At 49.0% G+C, this 14981-nt stretch overlaps 1 protein-coding gene across 2 annotated transcripts; it reads left to right on the forward strand.

The window, feature by feature from the left end:
* Positions 1–2790: 2790 nt before the first annotated feature.
* mrps12 (mitochondrial ribosomal protein S12) lies at positions 2791–13324 on the forward strand. 2 transcript variants are annotated; one of them, XR_009999892.1, is made up of 4 exons: positions 2791–3008; positions 4911–5008; positions 5786–8583; positions 9739–13324. XR_009999892.1 is itself a non-coding variant. In XM_003229400.4 (3 exons), the coding sequence occupies exons 1-3, from the start codon at positions 2806–2808 to the stop codon at positions 6208–6210; spliced, it is 726 nt and encodes a 241-aa protein (XP_003229448.1). In that variant the 5' UTR covers positions 2791–2805; the 3' UTR covers positions 6211–13324. The 2 variants fall into 2 exon arrangements, 1 of the variants encoding a protein (XP_003229448.1); XM_003229400.4 differs by having other exon boundaries at positions 5786–13324.
* The last annotated feature ends 1657 nt before the right edge of the window (positions 13325–14981 follow it).

Genomic DNA, 14981 nt, shown 5'->3' on the forward strand with positions numbered 1-14981 from the left:
AAAAGGTAACATTTTCCCCTGACATGAAGCCTAGTCGTGTCACTCTCTATTCCTAAGCCAAAGAGCCGGCGTTGTCTGCAGACGCCTCCAAAGCCATGTGGCCATTGGCATGACTGCATGGAGCGCGTTACCTTCCTGCCGATAGGAGCTGTACCTAATTATCTACTCACATTTGCATGTTTTTGAACACATTTAAATAAGTTTTTTATGTATGCTTATTTTAAACTTGGAGCCTCCGGTGGCTCAGTGTGTTAAAGCACTGAGCCGCTAAACTTGCAGACCGAAAGGTCCCAGGTTCAAACCTGGGGAGCAGAGTGAGCGCCTGCTGTTAGCTCCAGCTCCTGCCAACCTAGCAGTTCGAAAACATGCCAATGTGAGTAGATCAATAGGTACTGCTCCAGCGGGAAGGTAACGGCGCTCCATGCAGTCATGCCCATGGCCACATGACCTTGGAGGTGTCTACGGACAACGCTGGCTCTTCGGCTTAGAAATGGAGATGAGCACCAACCCCTAGAGTCGGTCACGACTGGACTTAATGTCAGGGGAAACCTTTACCTTTACCTATTTTAAACTTAATGTAACTTTTTATGTTTTATGTTGTAGGCACTATGTAGTGCCGTTTGTAAGCCGCCTTGAGTCTTCCCCCCCCCCCCCCCGGGGTTGAGAAAGGCGGGATATACATAAATAAATAAAAGGTTGGCAGAAGCTGGGGCTAACAGCAGGAGCTCATCCCGCTCCCTGAATTTGAACCATCAATCTTTCGGTCAGCAGATTGCTTTCGGTCAGCAATCTTTCGGTCAACTGCCCGAGTGGATGGATGGAAGGAAGGAAGGAAGGAGGTTCCAACAGGACTCAGAAAGTTAAAGGCTTTTATGGCCAGAATCACTATGTTGCTGAGAGTTTTCCAGGCTACTTGGCCATGTTCCAGAAGCATTCTCTCCTGGCGTTTCTCCCACATCTATGGCAGGCATCCTCAGAGGTTGTGCTGTATATTGGAAAACTAAGCAAGGGAGGTTTATATATCTGTGGAAGGTCCAGGGTGGGAGAAAAAACGCTGGTCTGCCTGAGGCAAAAAAAGAAGGGGAAGGGGCTGAGGTTGAAAAAAAATATGAAAAGCTGAGTATGAGACCCAAGAAACTGTCCCTAATGACTTTAAGAATAATAATTACTTTGGGGGACTGAACAGGGCCTTACAAAGGGATGCTTTCCCATTACATATGATGTCTGGCAATGGCAGATGATGATGATGATGATGATGATATTAATAATAATGTAATAATAAATTGAATTGACGAAAAACAACAAGAAAAATTCAACCGTTATCAGGACCTCAAAATCGAGGGGTAAAGTCTCTGACATAAACCAGTACAGGTGGTCCCAATGGTGATCGGCACTCTGGGTGCCGTGCCAAAAGATCTCAGCCGGCATTTGGAAACAATAGACATGGACAAAATTACCATCTGTCAACTGCAAAAGGCCACCCTATTGGGATCTGTGCTCACCATCTGAAAATATATCACACAGTCCTAAACGCTTGGGAAGGGTTTTTGTGTCAATAATAATAATAATAATAATAAACACTTGGAAAGTTGTGATTCTGTGATACGAAACCCAGCATATGCATTTCGTTCGCTGTGTCATACTCTGTCTTTGTGTCAATAATAGTAATAATAATAATAGCAATAGTAATAATTACTTTGGGAGGCTAAACAGGGCCTTTCAAAGGGATGCTTTTCCATTACAACTCTTGTATTTGGCAATGGGAGCTAATAATAATAATATTGGGTTGCTGAGAGTTTTCCAGGCTGCCTGGCCATGTTCCAGAAGCATTCTCTCCTGGCATTTCGCCCACATCTATGGCAGCCATCCTCAGAGGTTGTGAGTTATATTGGAAACCAGACAAGTGGGGTTTATTATATACAGTAGAGTCTCACTTATCCAAGCTAAACGGGCCGGCAGAAGCTTGGATAAACGAATATCTTGGATAATAAGGAGGGATTAAGGAAAAGCCTATTAAACATAAAATTAGGTTATGATTTTACAAATTAAGCACCAAAACGTCATGTTATACAACAAATTTGACAGAAAACGTAGTTCAATACGCAGTAATGTTATGTTGTAATTACTGTATTTACGAATTTAGCACCAAAATATCACGATATATTGAAAACATTGACTACAAAAATGGCTTGGATTATCCAGAGGCTTGGATAAGTGAGGCTTGGATTAGTGAGACTCTACTGTACCTATGGAATGATGTCCAGGGTGGGAAGAAGAAAGAACCCTTGTCTGTTGGAGGCCAGTGTGAATGTTGCCATTGGCCAGCTTGATTAGCATTGAATAGACTTGCAGGTTCAAAGTCTTGCTGATTCCTGCCTGGGGCCATCCTTTGTTGGGAGGTGTTAGCTGGCCCTGATTGTTTCTCGTCTGGAATTCCCTGTTTTCTGAGTATTGTCTTTTATTGACTGTCCTGATTTTAGAGTTTTTTAAAATACACACTGGGAGCCAGATTGTGTTTATTTTCTTGGTTTCCTCCTCCTTTCTGTTGAGATTCCTCACCTGTTTCTTTTTTTTTTCTGTAATTTTTTTATTTGACTTAAAGTAACAAAAACCTATGAAGTTCCACATTTAATTTACAATGATATATTCTGAAATATAAAATACAATTTACAGAAACCTGTCAAGTAAACCTAAACAAACACTTAATTTAGCATACTTACTTACATATGTCTTTAAGTTAGAAACGTCTTGAATAAAAATTACATCATAGTAATGTTGTTGTTGGCTCCGCAGCGCCCCCTGCCGATGTGTTCCCAGCAAGAGCATGCGCACAAACTCCATTCCATGCCCCACCCCCTCCGCTTCTCCTTCGCCCAATCCCCGTCATTTCGCCCAATCGGAATCCGCGGCTCTCGAGCGGCGGCGGGTTCGACCAATGGGAAGAGGCAGAGCCGTGTGTGTGGCTTTCGGCTTTCGTGCCGGGGCCAAGATGGCGGCGCCGCGCTGAGGTGAGTCGTTTCGGCCGCTCTCTTCCTTTTCCTAAGCTAGATCAGGCTTAGGCCTAACCTCCAGATGTTTTGGACTGCAACTCCCACCATTCCTCACAGCCTCAGGCCCCTTCCTTTTCCCCCTCAGCCGCTTAAGCGGCTGAGGGGGAAAAGGAAAGGGCCTGAGGCTGTGAGGAATGGTGGGAGTTGCAGTCCAAAACAACTGGAGGGAAGGCCCAAATAGGCCCATGCCTGAGATAGGAACGATAAAGGCCATGAATCTCTATGAGGAGCGGCTTAAAGAGCCCGGCATGTTTATCCTGCAGAAGAGAAGGTTGATATATGAGAGCCATGTATAAATAAATATTCCCATAATGAGCAGGCTTCCTTTCGGCTGCCCTGGGGACTAGGCCTCAGTGGAGCGATGGGGTTCAAATGGCAGGAGAGCTGTTCAGCAGTGGAACTCTCCACCGCAGAGTGTGGTGAAGGTTCCTTCTTTGGAGGCTTTTAAGCAGAGCCTGGATGGCCATCTGTCAGGAGTGCTTTGAATGCGACTTTCCCGCCGAATGGCCCGTGAGGTGTCTTCCAACTCTAGGACCTGTATCCAGTTAAAAATATTTTGGCCCCCTTTTAATGTAGTGTGAATCTGAACTCAAAAATACACACAAGTCAGTTGTAGCTTTAAGTAGAAAAGAAAATACAGTAGAGTCTCACTTATTCAAGCTAAACAGGCCGGCAGAACCTTGGATAAGTGAATATATTGGATAATAAGGAGGGGTTAAGGAAAAGCCTATTAAACATCAAATTAGGTTATGATTTTAGAAATTTAGCACCAAAACATCGTGACTCACTTATCCAAGGTTCTGGATTAGCCAACGCATTTTTGTAGTCAATGTTTTCAATATATCATGATATTTTGGTGCTAAATTCGTAAATACAGTAATTACAACATAACATTACTGCGTATTGAACTACTTTTTCTGTCAAATTTGTTGTATAACATGATGTTTTGGTGCTTAATTTGTAAAATCATAACCTAATTTGATGTTTAATAGGCTTTTCCTTAATCCCTTCTTATTATCCAAGATATTCACTTATCCAAGGTTCTGCCAGCCCGTTTAGCTTGGATAAATGAGACTCTACTCTATATTGTATGCACATTAGAAGCACTGAGATATAGAAAAATCATTCTCTGTACCAGGCACTCAGACACAAAGAAGGTGCAAGGGGTCTGTGTAAATGTACAAGCTGGCAGGACAGGAGAAGGGGGCCCTGTTATCTATACATTCCAGTACAAGATGGTCCCAGGTACAATTAATGGCGGGAGAGTACACTTCTCTCCCTCCCACTTGACAGGTCAAAGTAGGCCCCTGATTGATGAACCCTTAGTTGTCTGTAACTTGCTACAGGCTGGTTAGAGTGCTTAGATAGGAAAATGCTGATACATGCATATATATGCCCATGTATGTAGACATGTGAAGTGACGTACTGATGACGAGATGTGTGTAGAAGCATGTTTCTTTGTTTGAAAATGTATAAAAGGCAATGTCAACGCCTTTATCCTCGCTCTGGTTTGCTTTTGGAGGAAATTCCACGCTAGAGTCTTCAGTTGAAAATAAAACTGGGCTTTTTAGCCTCAACAAAAGGATCGCTCTTGGTGTTATCTCTCCTGTCAGCCACAACATAGCAATCAGGAGAATAGAAAGAGGGGCTAACAAAGAGGGCAATGGGGGAAGGAAGGCTTTCTCTGCCAGCTAACTCATCTCCTTGATGATTGCAGACTTGCGCAGGGTGCAGTTGAGTTCCAACAAATAATTGATATGTAGATAAAGGTGACTGATGGGTACATGATGTTGAGGGGTAGTCGATAGACACATTGACAGATAGATGGAACTAATTTGTCATTGTCTTCTCTCTCCCCAGGGCTCCAGCATTGTGGAGGAGGAAGAGGGCCCCCCTCAGAATGACTTCTATGGGGCTGCTGAGGGCCCTTTTGGCGCGGCCCCCTCCCCTGCCCTGGGGTAGGTCCCCCTGAGGGCTGGCTGTGGCCCCTGGAATGGGTTTGAGGGCCTTGGAAGGCAGGGTCTATGGGGCAGAGGCCTCTAGACATTTCATGTTGGTGACAGGCACCATTGGGTGACACAGTAATTCAGTTCGACCGGCAAACCAGAAGTCAAACCAACACATTTTGCATACAAAATGTATGGGTGTGGGGCATATCTCTGGAAAACCTTTCATTGGTATTTTTTAGAATACCGTATATTATTTTAAATAGATTCAGAGGCCTCTCATTACATTCGTGTGAAACACCTGCAAACTGCAGCTGACACAAACGTGTTGCAAATCTCAGTTTGGAAAGCTCTGCCGTTGTAGTTCAGTGAGTCATCAGCACTCTTTGGCAGAGAAGGCTAAAGAGCTGCTACAGTTACAACTCGATTCCATAGCATCGAGTCATGACAGTTAAATTGAATGGCAAAGTGCCTTAATTCTCCAGTGTAGGTGCACCGTCTTCTCTCTGAATTATTTATTAATTGGTGGATAAACATGGAGAAAGGGGGCTTATAGCAAAGATTTTAAAAGGGAGCAGGGAGGACTGCCGGCTTTTTCTGTATTTGTGTGATGCTTATTTTGTTGTGATTGGCTTGTTTGTGCGTGAGGGAGGAGCTAAAGCAAGATGGGCAAACTTGGGCCCTCCACCTGCTGTTAGAAATTGTGGGAACTGAAGTCCAAAACACCTGGAGGGAGGGCCCAAGTTTGTCCCTCCCTGAGCTAAAGCCATGTCCTTTGTTTCCTCCCAGGAGCCCTTGCTTCCCTCTCCCCTCGCTCCTTCCTGCTGCCCCTCCGTTTGACGCCCCAAATGCCCCTGCTGTTGCCGCCCGCCTGCCCCATGGCGACCCTGAACCAGATGCACCGGCTGGGCCCCCGCAAGCGCCCCCCTCCCAAGGTGGGCCCGCTGGGGGGCCACCCGCAGCTTAAGGGGGTGGTGCTCAAGACCATGATTCGCAAGCCCAAGAAGCCCAACTCGGCCAACCGGAAGTGTGCCCGTGTGCGGCTGAGCAACGGCAAAGAGGTGGTCGTCTTCATCCCCGGCGAAGGGCACAACCTCCAGGAGCACAACATTGTCCTGGTGGAGGGCGGGAGGACACAGGACCTGCCAGGGGTGAAGCTCAAGGTGGTGCGGGGCAAGTACGACTGCGCCCACGTCCAGAAGAAGAAGCAGTGAGCGCTCATTCACTCTGGAGCCGAAGATAGATGGTCCGGGAACCACCACTTGCGAGGAGCACAAATGACTCTCAGTGAGGTAAACATTGCCTCTCTTGGCCTTTTCCGAAATAAAGTGGCATCACCTGCCTCCACTGACCAAAGTGGAATCTGATCGTTTCCAGTTTCAAAAACATAAGTTATGTCATGATAACAAACATAAAATGAGCGATGTACCAGGACCAGAAGGAGCTGAGCTTGGTTCCCGTCTTGGAGGCCGACCCCTTCCTGTTTCAGGAATCTCTGGGTGTTTCTCCCTCTCTTTTCTCTTGTCAATTATAGAACATGTGGGATAGCTTACCATTCTGAGGCATTTTGGGGAGGGGGGGCATTCTGGCTTGAAATAAAAAGTCATTGGCAGAAACCCCTACTGGAATCATTTCAGCCAATTATTGCTTTATGTCTCACAGTCTTTCACACACTGCTAAACGCAACAGTTTACCCTGCTTATCCTGAAAAAGAGGCAGCCAGGGAAAATGGTCGGCTGCCACTGGCATGGAAAATAAGGGGGCAATTGGGCAACCATCCCTGTGGGACGAAGGGCAAAGGGGCTTTCTTTTAAAGGGCACAGGTTTCTGCTCAAACCTCACCCAAAATGGCCTGTTTTGCATTGTCTGACCCCCGTCCCCTTACCCCCAGCCAATCATTGCCAAGAACTCATTATTTTTCAGCTGGAGGGGGGACTGTTGCTCTGAAAGATGCAACGCTGTGATAGACTTAGGCAATCCATATGAAAAAGGAAAGGTTTTATTGCGGGGTTCAGTGCGAAACCTTGATATCTTAAAACTGGGTTTTAGAAAAGGTTTAGAAAAGATCAGACAGTGCAGCTGGTTAGAAGGCATCCTTCATTGAGGTGTGGACTGTCCTTTTTCCATGTGGCAAAGTGGTGCCACAGGAAGGGATTGCAACCTGAGATGGCCCTTTCCCCTGCCCTCCCTCCTTCGTGTCTGGTGGGGAAAGGTATGTTATGGTGCATGCAGCTTCCTCCTTTCCTCCCTCTGGCCATGTCTTCTGGAAGAAGGCGCAATAAGCCTCCTGCACACTGTGGGCCTCTCCTGGGGTCTCTTCGGTGTCAGGGAAGGCACCTGGCAGGCCTCCTTCAGAGGGTAGGTCGGTGTGGTCCATGCCTTCCCGCCAGCCCTCCTGCATGGCCTCATTCCGGCCCTCACAGATGTTGTGCAGGATGCAACAGGCCACGACGACCAGCGGCACGTTCTTCTCTGCCACATCCAGCCTCTTGAGAAGGCACCGCCAGCGCCCCTTTAGCCGCTCGAAGGCATAGGTTGCAGCCGTGTGGCACTTTGCGAGGAGGGCATTGAAGCGTCGCCGGGCCCCGGCGGATGGGCTGCCATAGGGTTTCATGAGCCACGGCCGGAGGGGACATGTGGGGCCCCCCAGCAGGACAGGGCCCACGGAGACCCCTTCAATCTTGGCAGTGGTCTGGGGGCCAAAGGTACCCTTCTCCATCCGTTCAAAGAGTGGGGAGCCCCACGGCAGCCCTGAGTCCCGCAGCCCCCCGGACCACCCGGCGTAGACATCCATGAAGCGCCCTGCACTGTCCACCAGTGCCTGCAGCACCATGGAGACAAGGCCCTTGCCATTGATGTGGGTGGATGCACCACCATGTGGAGAGCACAGGATGGGGATGTGGGCCTCATCCACCACGCCAATGCAGTTTGGGAAGCCCTCCCTGGCAAAGCCCTCCATGACGGCCTGTGCGTTCCCGAGCTGGATGACGCGCTCCAGCATCACGTCATGAATGGCTTCGCACACCTCCATGACAATGACCGAGGCGGTGGAGACACCCACACCAAACTGGCTGGCCACAGAGCGGTAGCTGTCTGACGTGGCCAGCTTCCAGAGCGTGAGCGCCACGCGTTTGTCCACAGGGATGGCAGAGCGCATGTTCGTGTCCTCACGCTGCAGCACCGGGCGCAGCCTCTCCGCCAACTCCAGCACTGCCTCCCGGGACATCCGGAAGCAGCGGGTCCACTCCCCATCTCCCAGCTGGCTGGCCAACAGGTTGTCCCACCAGTCTGTCCTCTGGGTCTTGCTCCACACCGTCCGATCATTTGGGCGGTAGCTGGCCCCCAGCAGGACCTGGGCCACAGCCGCACGTTGCTTTCGGCGGCGCAGGCGGAGATCGCGCATGCGCTTAGCAGAGGAACTCGGGGCCTTCCCAGGATTCCAGGCTGGCGGGCAGAAAGAGGGATGGGGTTTAGTGTTCAAAATACATCTTTGTTAGGTTCATGCATTATATATTTTTCTCTTCTTTCCCTCCTTATATAGTACTGGCTACATTGCACTGTACTGTGCTACAGCACTTACCCTGGATGTTATGGTTGAGCCTTCGGGCTCCAGTAATAGAAGAAGGGATCATAAGACTCCTCGAGAGTCAGACTCTTTCGAGGAGCGTGAAAGAAAACAGCTCCGGGATTTGTTTACAGACCCGACAGATGAGGACTCATTTGAGGGTTTTTCTGAGGGTTTGGAGGAAGAGATGGCCAGCTCGGAGGAGGACGACATGGAATGGACTCGTGTGAGGGAGGATTTGGGTGTTGGGGAAACAGGCAATGAAAGCATGGGAGGTGATTGGCAGGTTGCAGGATCAGACCCATGGACTGGCTGGAGGGATGGAGCGGGATCCACAGCTGGGGATGCTGTGGGGCGTAGTCAAAGGTGCTTAAGCTCTGATGAGGATGATGATGTTGGAGCACCTGGAATTGGGATGGCAGCTGACAGCGATGATGAGCTTGAACTGGGATAAATTGGGGTTTGGGACCAATGTCTAATTGCGTTGGGCAAGTTAATCTGGACGGACGCTTGGGCTTTTGTTGGGGAACTTCCTGAAGACGGGTGTGATTCGTTACTGGATACCTTGGACCTCTGTCGTCTTTTTGACGGGCAATATCTACTCGCACTGGATTGACGCTGGACTGACTGACTTCGATTCCGGATTATTCCTTCTGCTGGCTATCGGTGAGACCTTTGGATTTCTAGACGACTACGCTTGGCTATTGACCTCTGGACCGGATTAGGACCCTGCTGACTGCCGTTACCCTGACTCCTGTGCCTGGACCTGGATATCGTTGGCCGCTGAACCTTAAACTGAATCCTGACTACGACCACGCTTTTCGTTCGCTGCAGGAAGGAATAAACAAGCCTGGTTTATTCTCCTGCTGTTTCTGAGTAGCAGAGAGGAATCTGCTACCAGTCTGTTGTTTACATTCTGACTCCTGTTGATCCTCTTTTGTTTGCATTGTTTGCCAGGCTGAAGTAAGCACTTTTGATTTAATCCGGATTATACTTCTGTTTAACCTGGTTTATCCCTTTGAACCGTTTAAGCTCAAACTGAGCTGTTTTTTGTTACTTATCACACTGAAGTCAAGTGTTTGCCCTGTTCTTTGTTTCCTACGTGCGTTTTTAGTTCTGTAACCTCAATAAACTGAGTTTTGTTTTACTCGCTGGCGTTCTGTCTGTGACACTGGAGGTTGCCCTGGGGTGCTGTTGCATCGCTGGGCCGCTCTGCAGGACGAGTGCCAGTGATCTCCATCCAGAGGTCACTGGTAGCAGACAGGCCATTGGTGGGCGTCAAGGCCATGTCTTGTGGCTGGCTGAGACTGGGCACCATGCAGGATTTGACGGCAAGCAAAGACTCCTGTCCCAGGAGCTGTAATGGGACATCAGACATCTCCAAGGAGCAAAGGGTGGAGGGATCTTCGTTTGTCCCATGCAGCTGGTAGCTGGTAATCTCCTTCTCATGGAGAGAATTCCAGCCAGGCAGCTGCACCCGGTAGCCAGGGATTCCCATGGCTTGGCTGTAGCCGTTTTGGTGGCGCTTCTGCAGTGGGCAACTGGGGGTGTGTGTATCGGCACCCCCCTCCGGGCAGTGCATCCGCACCATTGAAGGGGCCTGGCCATGGAGGCCTCCCCTTTGGCCCCTGCCCTTGCGCCCCTTCTTCTGGGCCCGGCCAACGCACACCTTGGGGATGACCAGCCCCCGGCTCATGGTCAGGAAGCGGTCCAGGAGGGCCTAAAAGGGCAGGGTCTGCCGGGCTCGGTTGGAGCGTAGGTGGCCGTCCTGGATCTCCTTGAAGCCACGCCACAGGTCCTTGGCTCTCTGCCGGCACTGCTCCAGGTTCCTGAGGAAGCCCATCTTGTGCATCCCGTCCGCCAAGCGCTGGTACTGGGCCTCGTTCTGGTAGTTGTCATAGAGGGCGGTCTGGACGCAGTCGTCCCCCCAGACCCCCACAAAGGCCTTCGTCTCCGAGGATGTCCAGTGTGCCGCCCGCTGCCGGACCCACTCCAGGGCCTTTTGACGGCTGGAAAAAAGGAGTCGGGAGAAGAAGATGGAGAGACAGCGGGATACCAGAGCATCCTGTGCCTCTTCTCTCTGGTTTCCTATCATGAACTCATATATAGCACGGGCAATCCTGAACTTGCTCTGCTATAGAAACCAAACCTTCATATACTGCGTATACCCCAAGAGCCCCCCACCTGTAATACTGGGTGTCCAGCTGCCCAAAGTGGGGCATCTGCTCTGGCTTCTCTGGCTTGAGGTCTATTTTGCAGCTGCAGTCGAGGCATTTGAAGAGTTTCCCCAGGGCCAGCTGTGCACGGATCCGTCCGGCCTCTTCCTCCATGTAGACGAAGCTCCTCCGGCAGTCGATGCAAGTGAAGACCTGCTCCGGGCAGTGGCCGTTCTGATGGGATGCCAGGTTCCCACCAAAGGACTCCTTGCGATGCAGGCAGGGCAGGCCTCTCTCACCAAGGTGGACACGAAGGATGTGGGCCATCAGGGCTGACCGCTGGGGGAAGCTCAGGCCGCAGTCCTCACAGTCAAGCCCAGGGCTGGCCAAGGGCTCCTCCTCAGACTTGAAGCCAGGCTGGGCCTCTGCTGGGAAAGGACAGGGGGATGAGGCAGGGATGGACACAGAAAGGGGTGATGGGACTTGTATCTATGCCTACATAAAAGACCATAACCCCAAGCCCCTTCCGATGGCACCTGCAAATCCAGAAGCTGCCCGGTGGGGCATTACAAGCCTCTCCAGAACCTCCTGGGCCACTCACCGGGGCTGGGGCCTCCCAGGGTCGCTCCCGCTCCTTCCTCTGGCTGCGTCCTGCTGCTGGGCTGCTCCCCTCCTGGCTCTTCGCTCACTTCCAGCTGCAAGGGCCCTCCAGGCACTGAATGGTGGAGGATCAGAGAGAGGGGGAGAGGATCCACCAATCTGAATGACTGGTGCAGGAATAGAGCCCTGGCGACCACGCCTAGAGATTCCCCATTGGATGTGGAGGGATTCTGCTATGAAAGGGCGGTTTGGCAACGGGACCAAATGCCTGCAGGTGCAGTGGGCCTCCATTGACATGTCAGTCCAAGTCATGCGTTAACAATGAAAAGAAATTTTAGATACCAATGGGGAAACCACAATCATAACTTCCATGATATATAAACAGAATAGTGTTCAACACCATTTAATTCTAATTTTGTTTCAATAGCCAAATGTTTTTGTCCTGATTTAGATAAATTAGGGGCCCCTGGTGGCACAGTGTGTTAAAGCGCTGAGCTGCTAAACTTGTGGACCAAAACGTCCCAGGTTCAAATCCCGGGAGCGGAATGAACGCCCGCTGTTAGCTCCAGCTTCTGCCAACCTAGCAGTTCGAAAACATGCCAATGTGAGTAGATCAATAGGTACTGCTCCGGTGGGAAGGTAACGGCGCTCCATGCAGTCGTGCCACTGGCCACATGACCTTGGAGGTGTCTATGGACAATGCCGGCACTTCGGCTTAGAAATGGAGATGAGCACCAACCTCCAGAGTCGGACACGAATGGACTTAACGTCAGGGGAAAACCTTTACCTTTTTTAATAGCCTTTAGAGCTGGTTTTAAAACAGCTTAGAAAAGGTTTTGTTGAAAAAGGCAACCTCTTTGGGGGTCCAAATGTTTTAATTAGTCATGCAAGATAGAAAAAGGTTAGTTATGCATATTAAAACAATTATTATTATTATTATTTGTCTTATTTCCTAATAAGCATCATAGAGCATTTTCCTTCATTCTCTTAGGAATGCGCTCTTTTCAGTTCTCCAGGAAGGGGCCGCTGGGGATGCTCTCTCAGGGGGCCCGGCTTGGCAGGAGGATGGACTAGGTGACCTCTAAGGGTTCAGTCCACCTCTAGGAATCCACTTGTGAATCATCAACGAGGAAAAGCAGCAATAAGCCAGAGAAAGGGCAGGCGCCAGGGCCCTGTGATGGACGGAGCCAGGGTTGCGGAGGTGCTGTCCGGTCCCAGCCGGGGCCAAAAAAAGAGGCGACTATTGCGCTTGCTTGCAGACACACACGTTGGCACCGCCATTGCAGGAAGGGCCATGTGACTGTCACCAGTCTGTTCCAGGAGGAAGCCAAGAACACACACACACCCAAACGGGGATGCAGACAATGGCATGTGTGTGCATTGGGGGGAGGTCCTGGGGGTCTCGAACCCCCTCCCAGACTGATAGGCTGGATGACCTCTAGGGTAGTCTCTCCGCAGATCTTCATTTGCATCCTCATCCTTCTTATTGTGCCTTTTCCTTTTAATTCTGTGTTTCCAATGGCATTAATAATGGAATGGACTAGAGCTTATAGTGTTGGGAATCACCCTGGACTACTCAAGTCTAAATGTAGTCAGATAGATGATAGAGTTAGATGGAGGGAATCCTTTCCCTGTTTCCAAATTATGCCTAGACAGGCTTTACTGTGTTTCACTCTATCCTGTGTACGTCACATCCCTTACTTTGAAGTTAGTAGAAATGTGGATCTCCAGGGACACTAACTTCTCATGGGTCAGAATGTCTTTTATGGCCCAATAAACTGGACCATGATTTTGGAACCATTTTGGTTCTCTCTTCTCCCTTTGTTCTTCTAGCTAACAAGCAGCATCTTGCTGTCTCTCCTGGCAAGATGTAACTATTTAGATGTTTGTTATTTTTCCTTTCTTATTTTTCCTTAGAAACCAGTCTAGAGTAGACTAGACAGCTCCCAAGCCTTTCTATCTACAATGGAGTTCCTTTTACCTGAATAAATACTTTTTGAACTTTTACTGAGACTCTGCAGTCCATTGCAATCCTAAATAGACAAAGGCTTCTCTTTGCTCGCCCCGTGTAAGTAACTGCTGCATTTGAAAGCTTTTGCTTTTGCTACTCTGCTGCATTTTGGTGGAATCTCCCCCAGAGAGAGTTAAATTGAGTCTAACCGCTCAGAGATTACCACAACATATAGTCCATGTGGTCTCTTCCAACTCTTCTATAATGCTGTAATAGCTTGACATCAGTGCTGATCTTTGGTCTGTTTGTTTACTTATGCCAAAACGTGGCTTTGGAATAGAAAGGCAGGGGACCATTCCAGAAAAGCCCCCACCTACTGGCCCCAGGAACCCTCCCTCCTCCTCTGACCAAGCAAGGGGTCTCTTTTTTGGGGGAGGGCAGACCACTGAGAATGAAGCCCCTATGAAGGCTGCCACAATGCAGACCCCCCCCCTCCTTTCCTACCCAACTGGGCCCCTGGGAAAGCTCACAAGGGGGGCGGGGGGGGGGGTTAAAAGCTCAAATATCTAGAGAAGCCCCCATTTCTCCTCGTCCTCCTTTCCCTCGGCTGGATCAGGACTATAAGAAAAAATGGGTTCCCAAGGGTTTAACTGACAGGCACCTACTATTGGAATAATAAGGTACTGAATATCATTAAACAATATGTTATGTACCATAAATGAATGTAAATTCCAGATAAGCAATTTCAAATCTCAAACTATTGCATTCACAATATAATACATATTGGTTGCATTCACAATGTAGTGTTCCTTCACTTATCGCTGGGGTTAGATTCTAGGACCACGTACAATAAGTGAAAATCCGCGAAGTAGGGACGCTATATTTTTAATATTTATATTTAATATTTATTTTAGCAGTTATATACTATTTTAAGTCTTTATCAGCCAATCGTGTGTTGATAAATTGCCTCCATCTCCTCCTGTTGCCGCTTGGGCTCCTTTCCTCTCCCTTCGGCTTCTCCTTCCTCCCCTCCTTAGGCTGTAAATTGTAATTTTTATGATTTATAAGTCTTTTAGAGTTTATTGAAAAACCGCAAACAGCGAATCCATGAAAAGTGAACCACAAAGTAGTGAGGGAACACTGTAGTCGATAATGTAGATTTCCTTGTTTATTTCCTTAATTCTTCCTGAAGGATGAGTAGACTCCTAGTCCACAACCACAACCACATCCTTCAGGAAGAATCAAGGAAATAAGGAAATCTACTACATTGGAGCCCCCGGTGGAGCAGTGAGTTAAACCCTTGTGCCAGCAGGACTGATGACTTGAAGGTTGGGTTGCTGGCCTGAAGGTTGCCTGTTCAAATCCAGCCCAGGGACAGCACGGATGAGCTCCCTCTGTGAGGACATGAGAGAAGCCTCCCTCCCACAAGGATGGTAAAACCATCAAAACCATCCCGGCAATGTCCCCTGGGCAACATCTTTGCAGACGGCTAATCCTCTCACACCAGAAGTGACTTGCAGTTTCTCAAATCACACCCGACATGAAAAAAAAAAACTAAACTGAATACAACCAATATGTATCATACCTTTTTTGTGTCTACAAGATTGCACAGGGGACATTTTCCGGATGTTTTGATGTTTTTACCATCCTTGTGGGAGGCTTCTCTCCTGTCCACATGGGGAGCTGGAGCTGGAGCTGACAGACGGGAGCTCA

Source organism: Anolis carolinensis, chromosome 6, assembly GCF_035594765.1.
Source record: "Anolis carolinensis isolate JA03-04 chromosome 6, rAnoCar3.1.pri, whole genome shotgun sequence".
NCBI lineage: Eukaryota > Metazoa > Chordata > Lepidosauria > Squamata > Dactyloidae > Anolis > Anolis carolinensis.

Coding starts and splice junctions, on each gene's coding strand:
- mrps12 (XM_003229400.4), top strand. CDS start 2,806: ATGTGTTCCCAGCAAGAGCATGCGCACAAACTCCATTCCATGCCCCAC. Junction 3,009..4,910: donor GATGGCGGCGCCGCGCTGAG/GTGAGTCGTTTC, acceptor CTCTCTCCCCAG/GGCTCCAGCATTGTGGAGGA. Junction 5,009..5,785: donor GCCCCCTCCCCTGCCCTGGG/GTAGGTCCCCCT, acceptor GTTTCCTCCCAG/GAGCCCTTGCTTCCCTCTCC.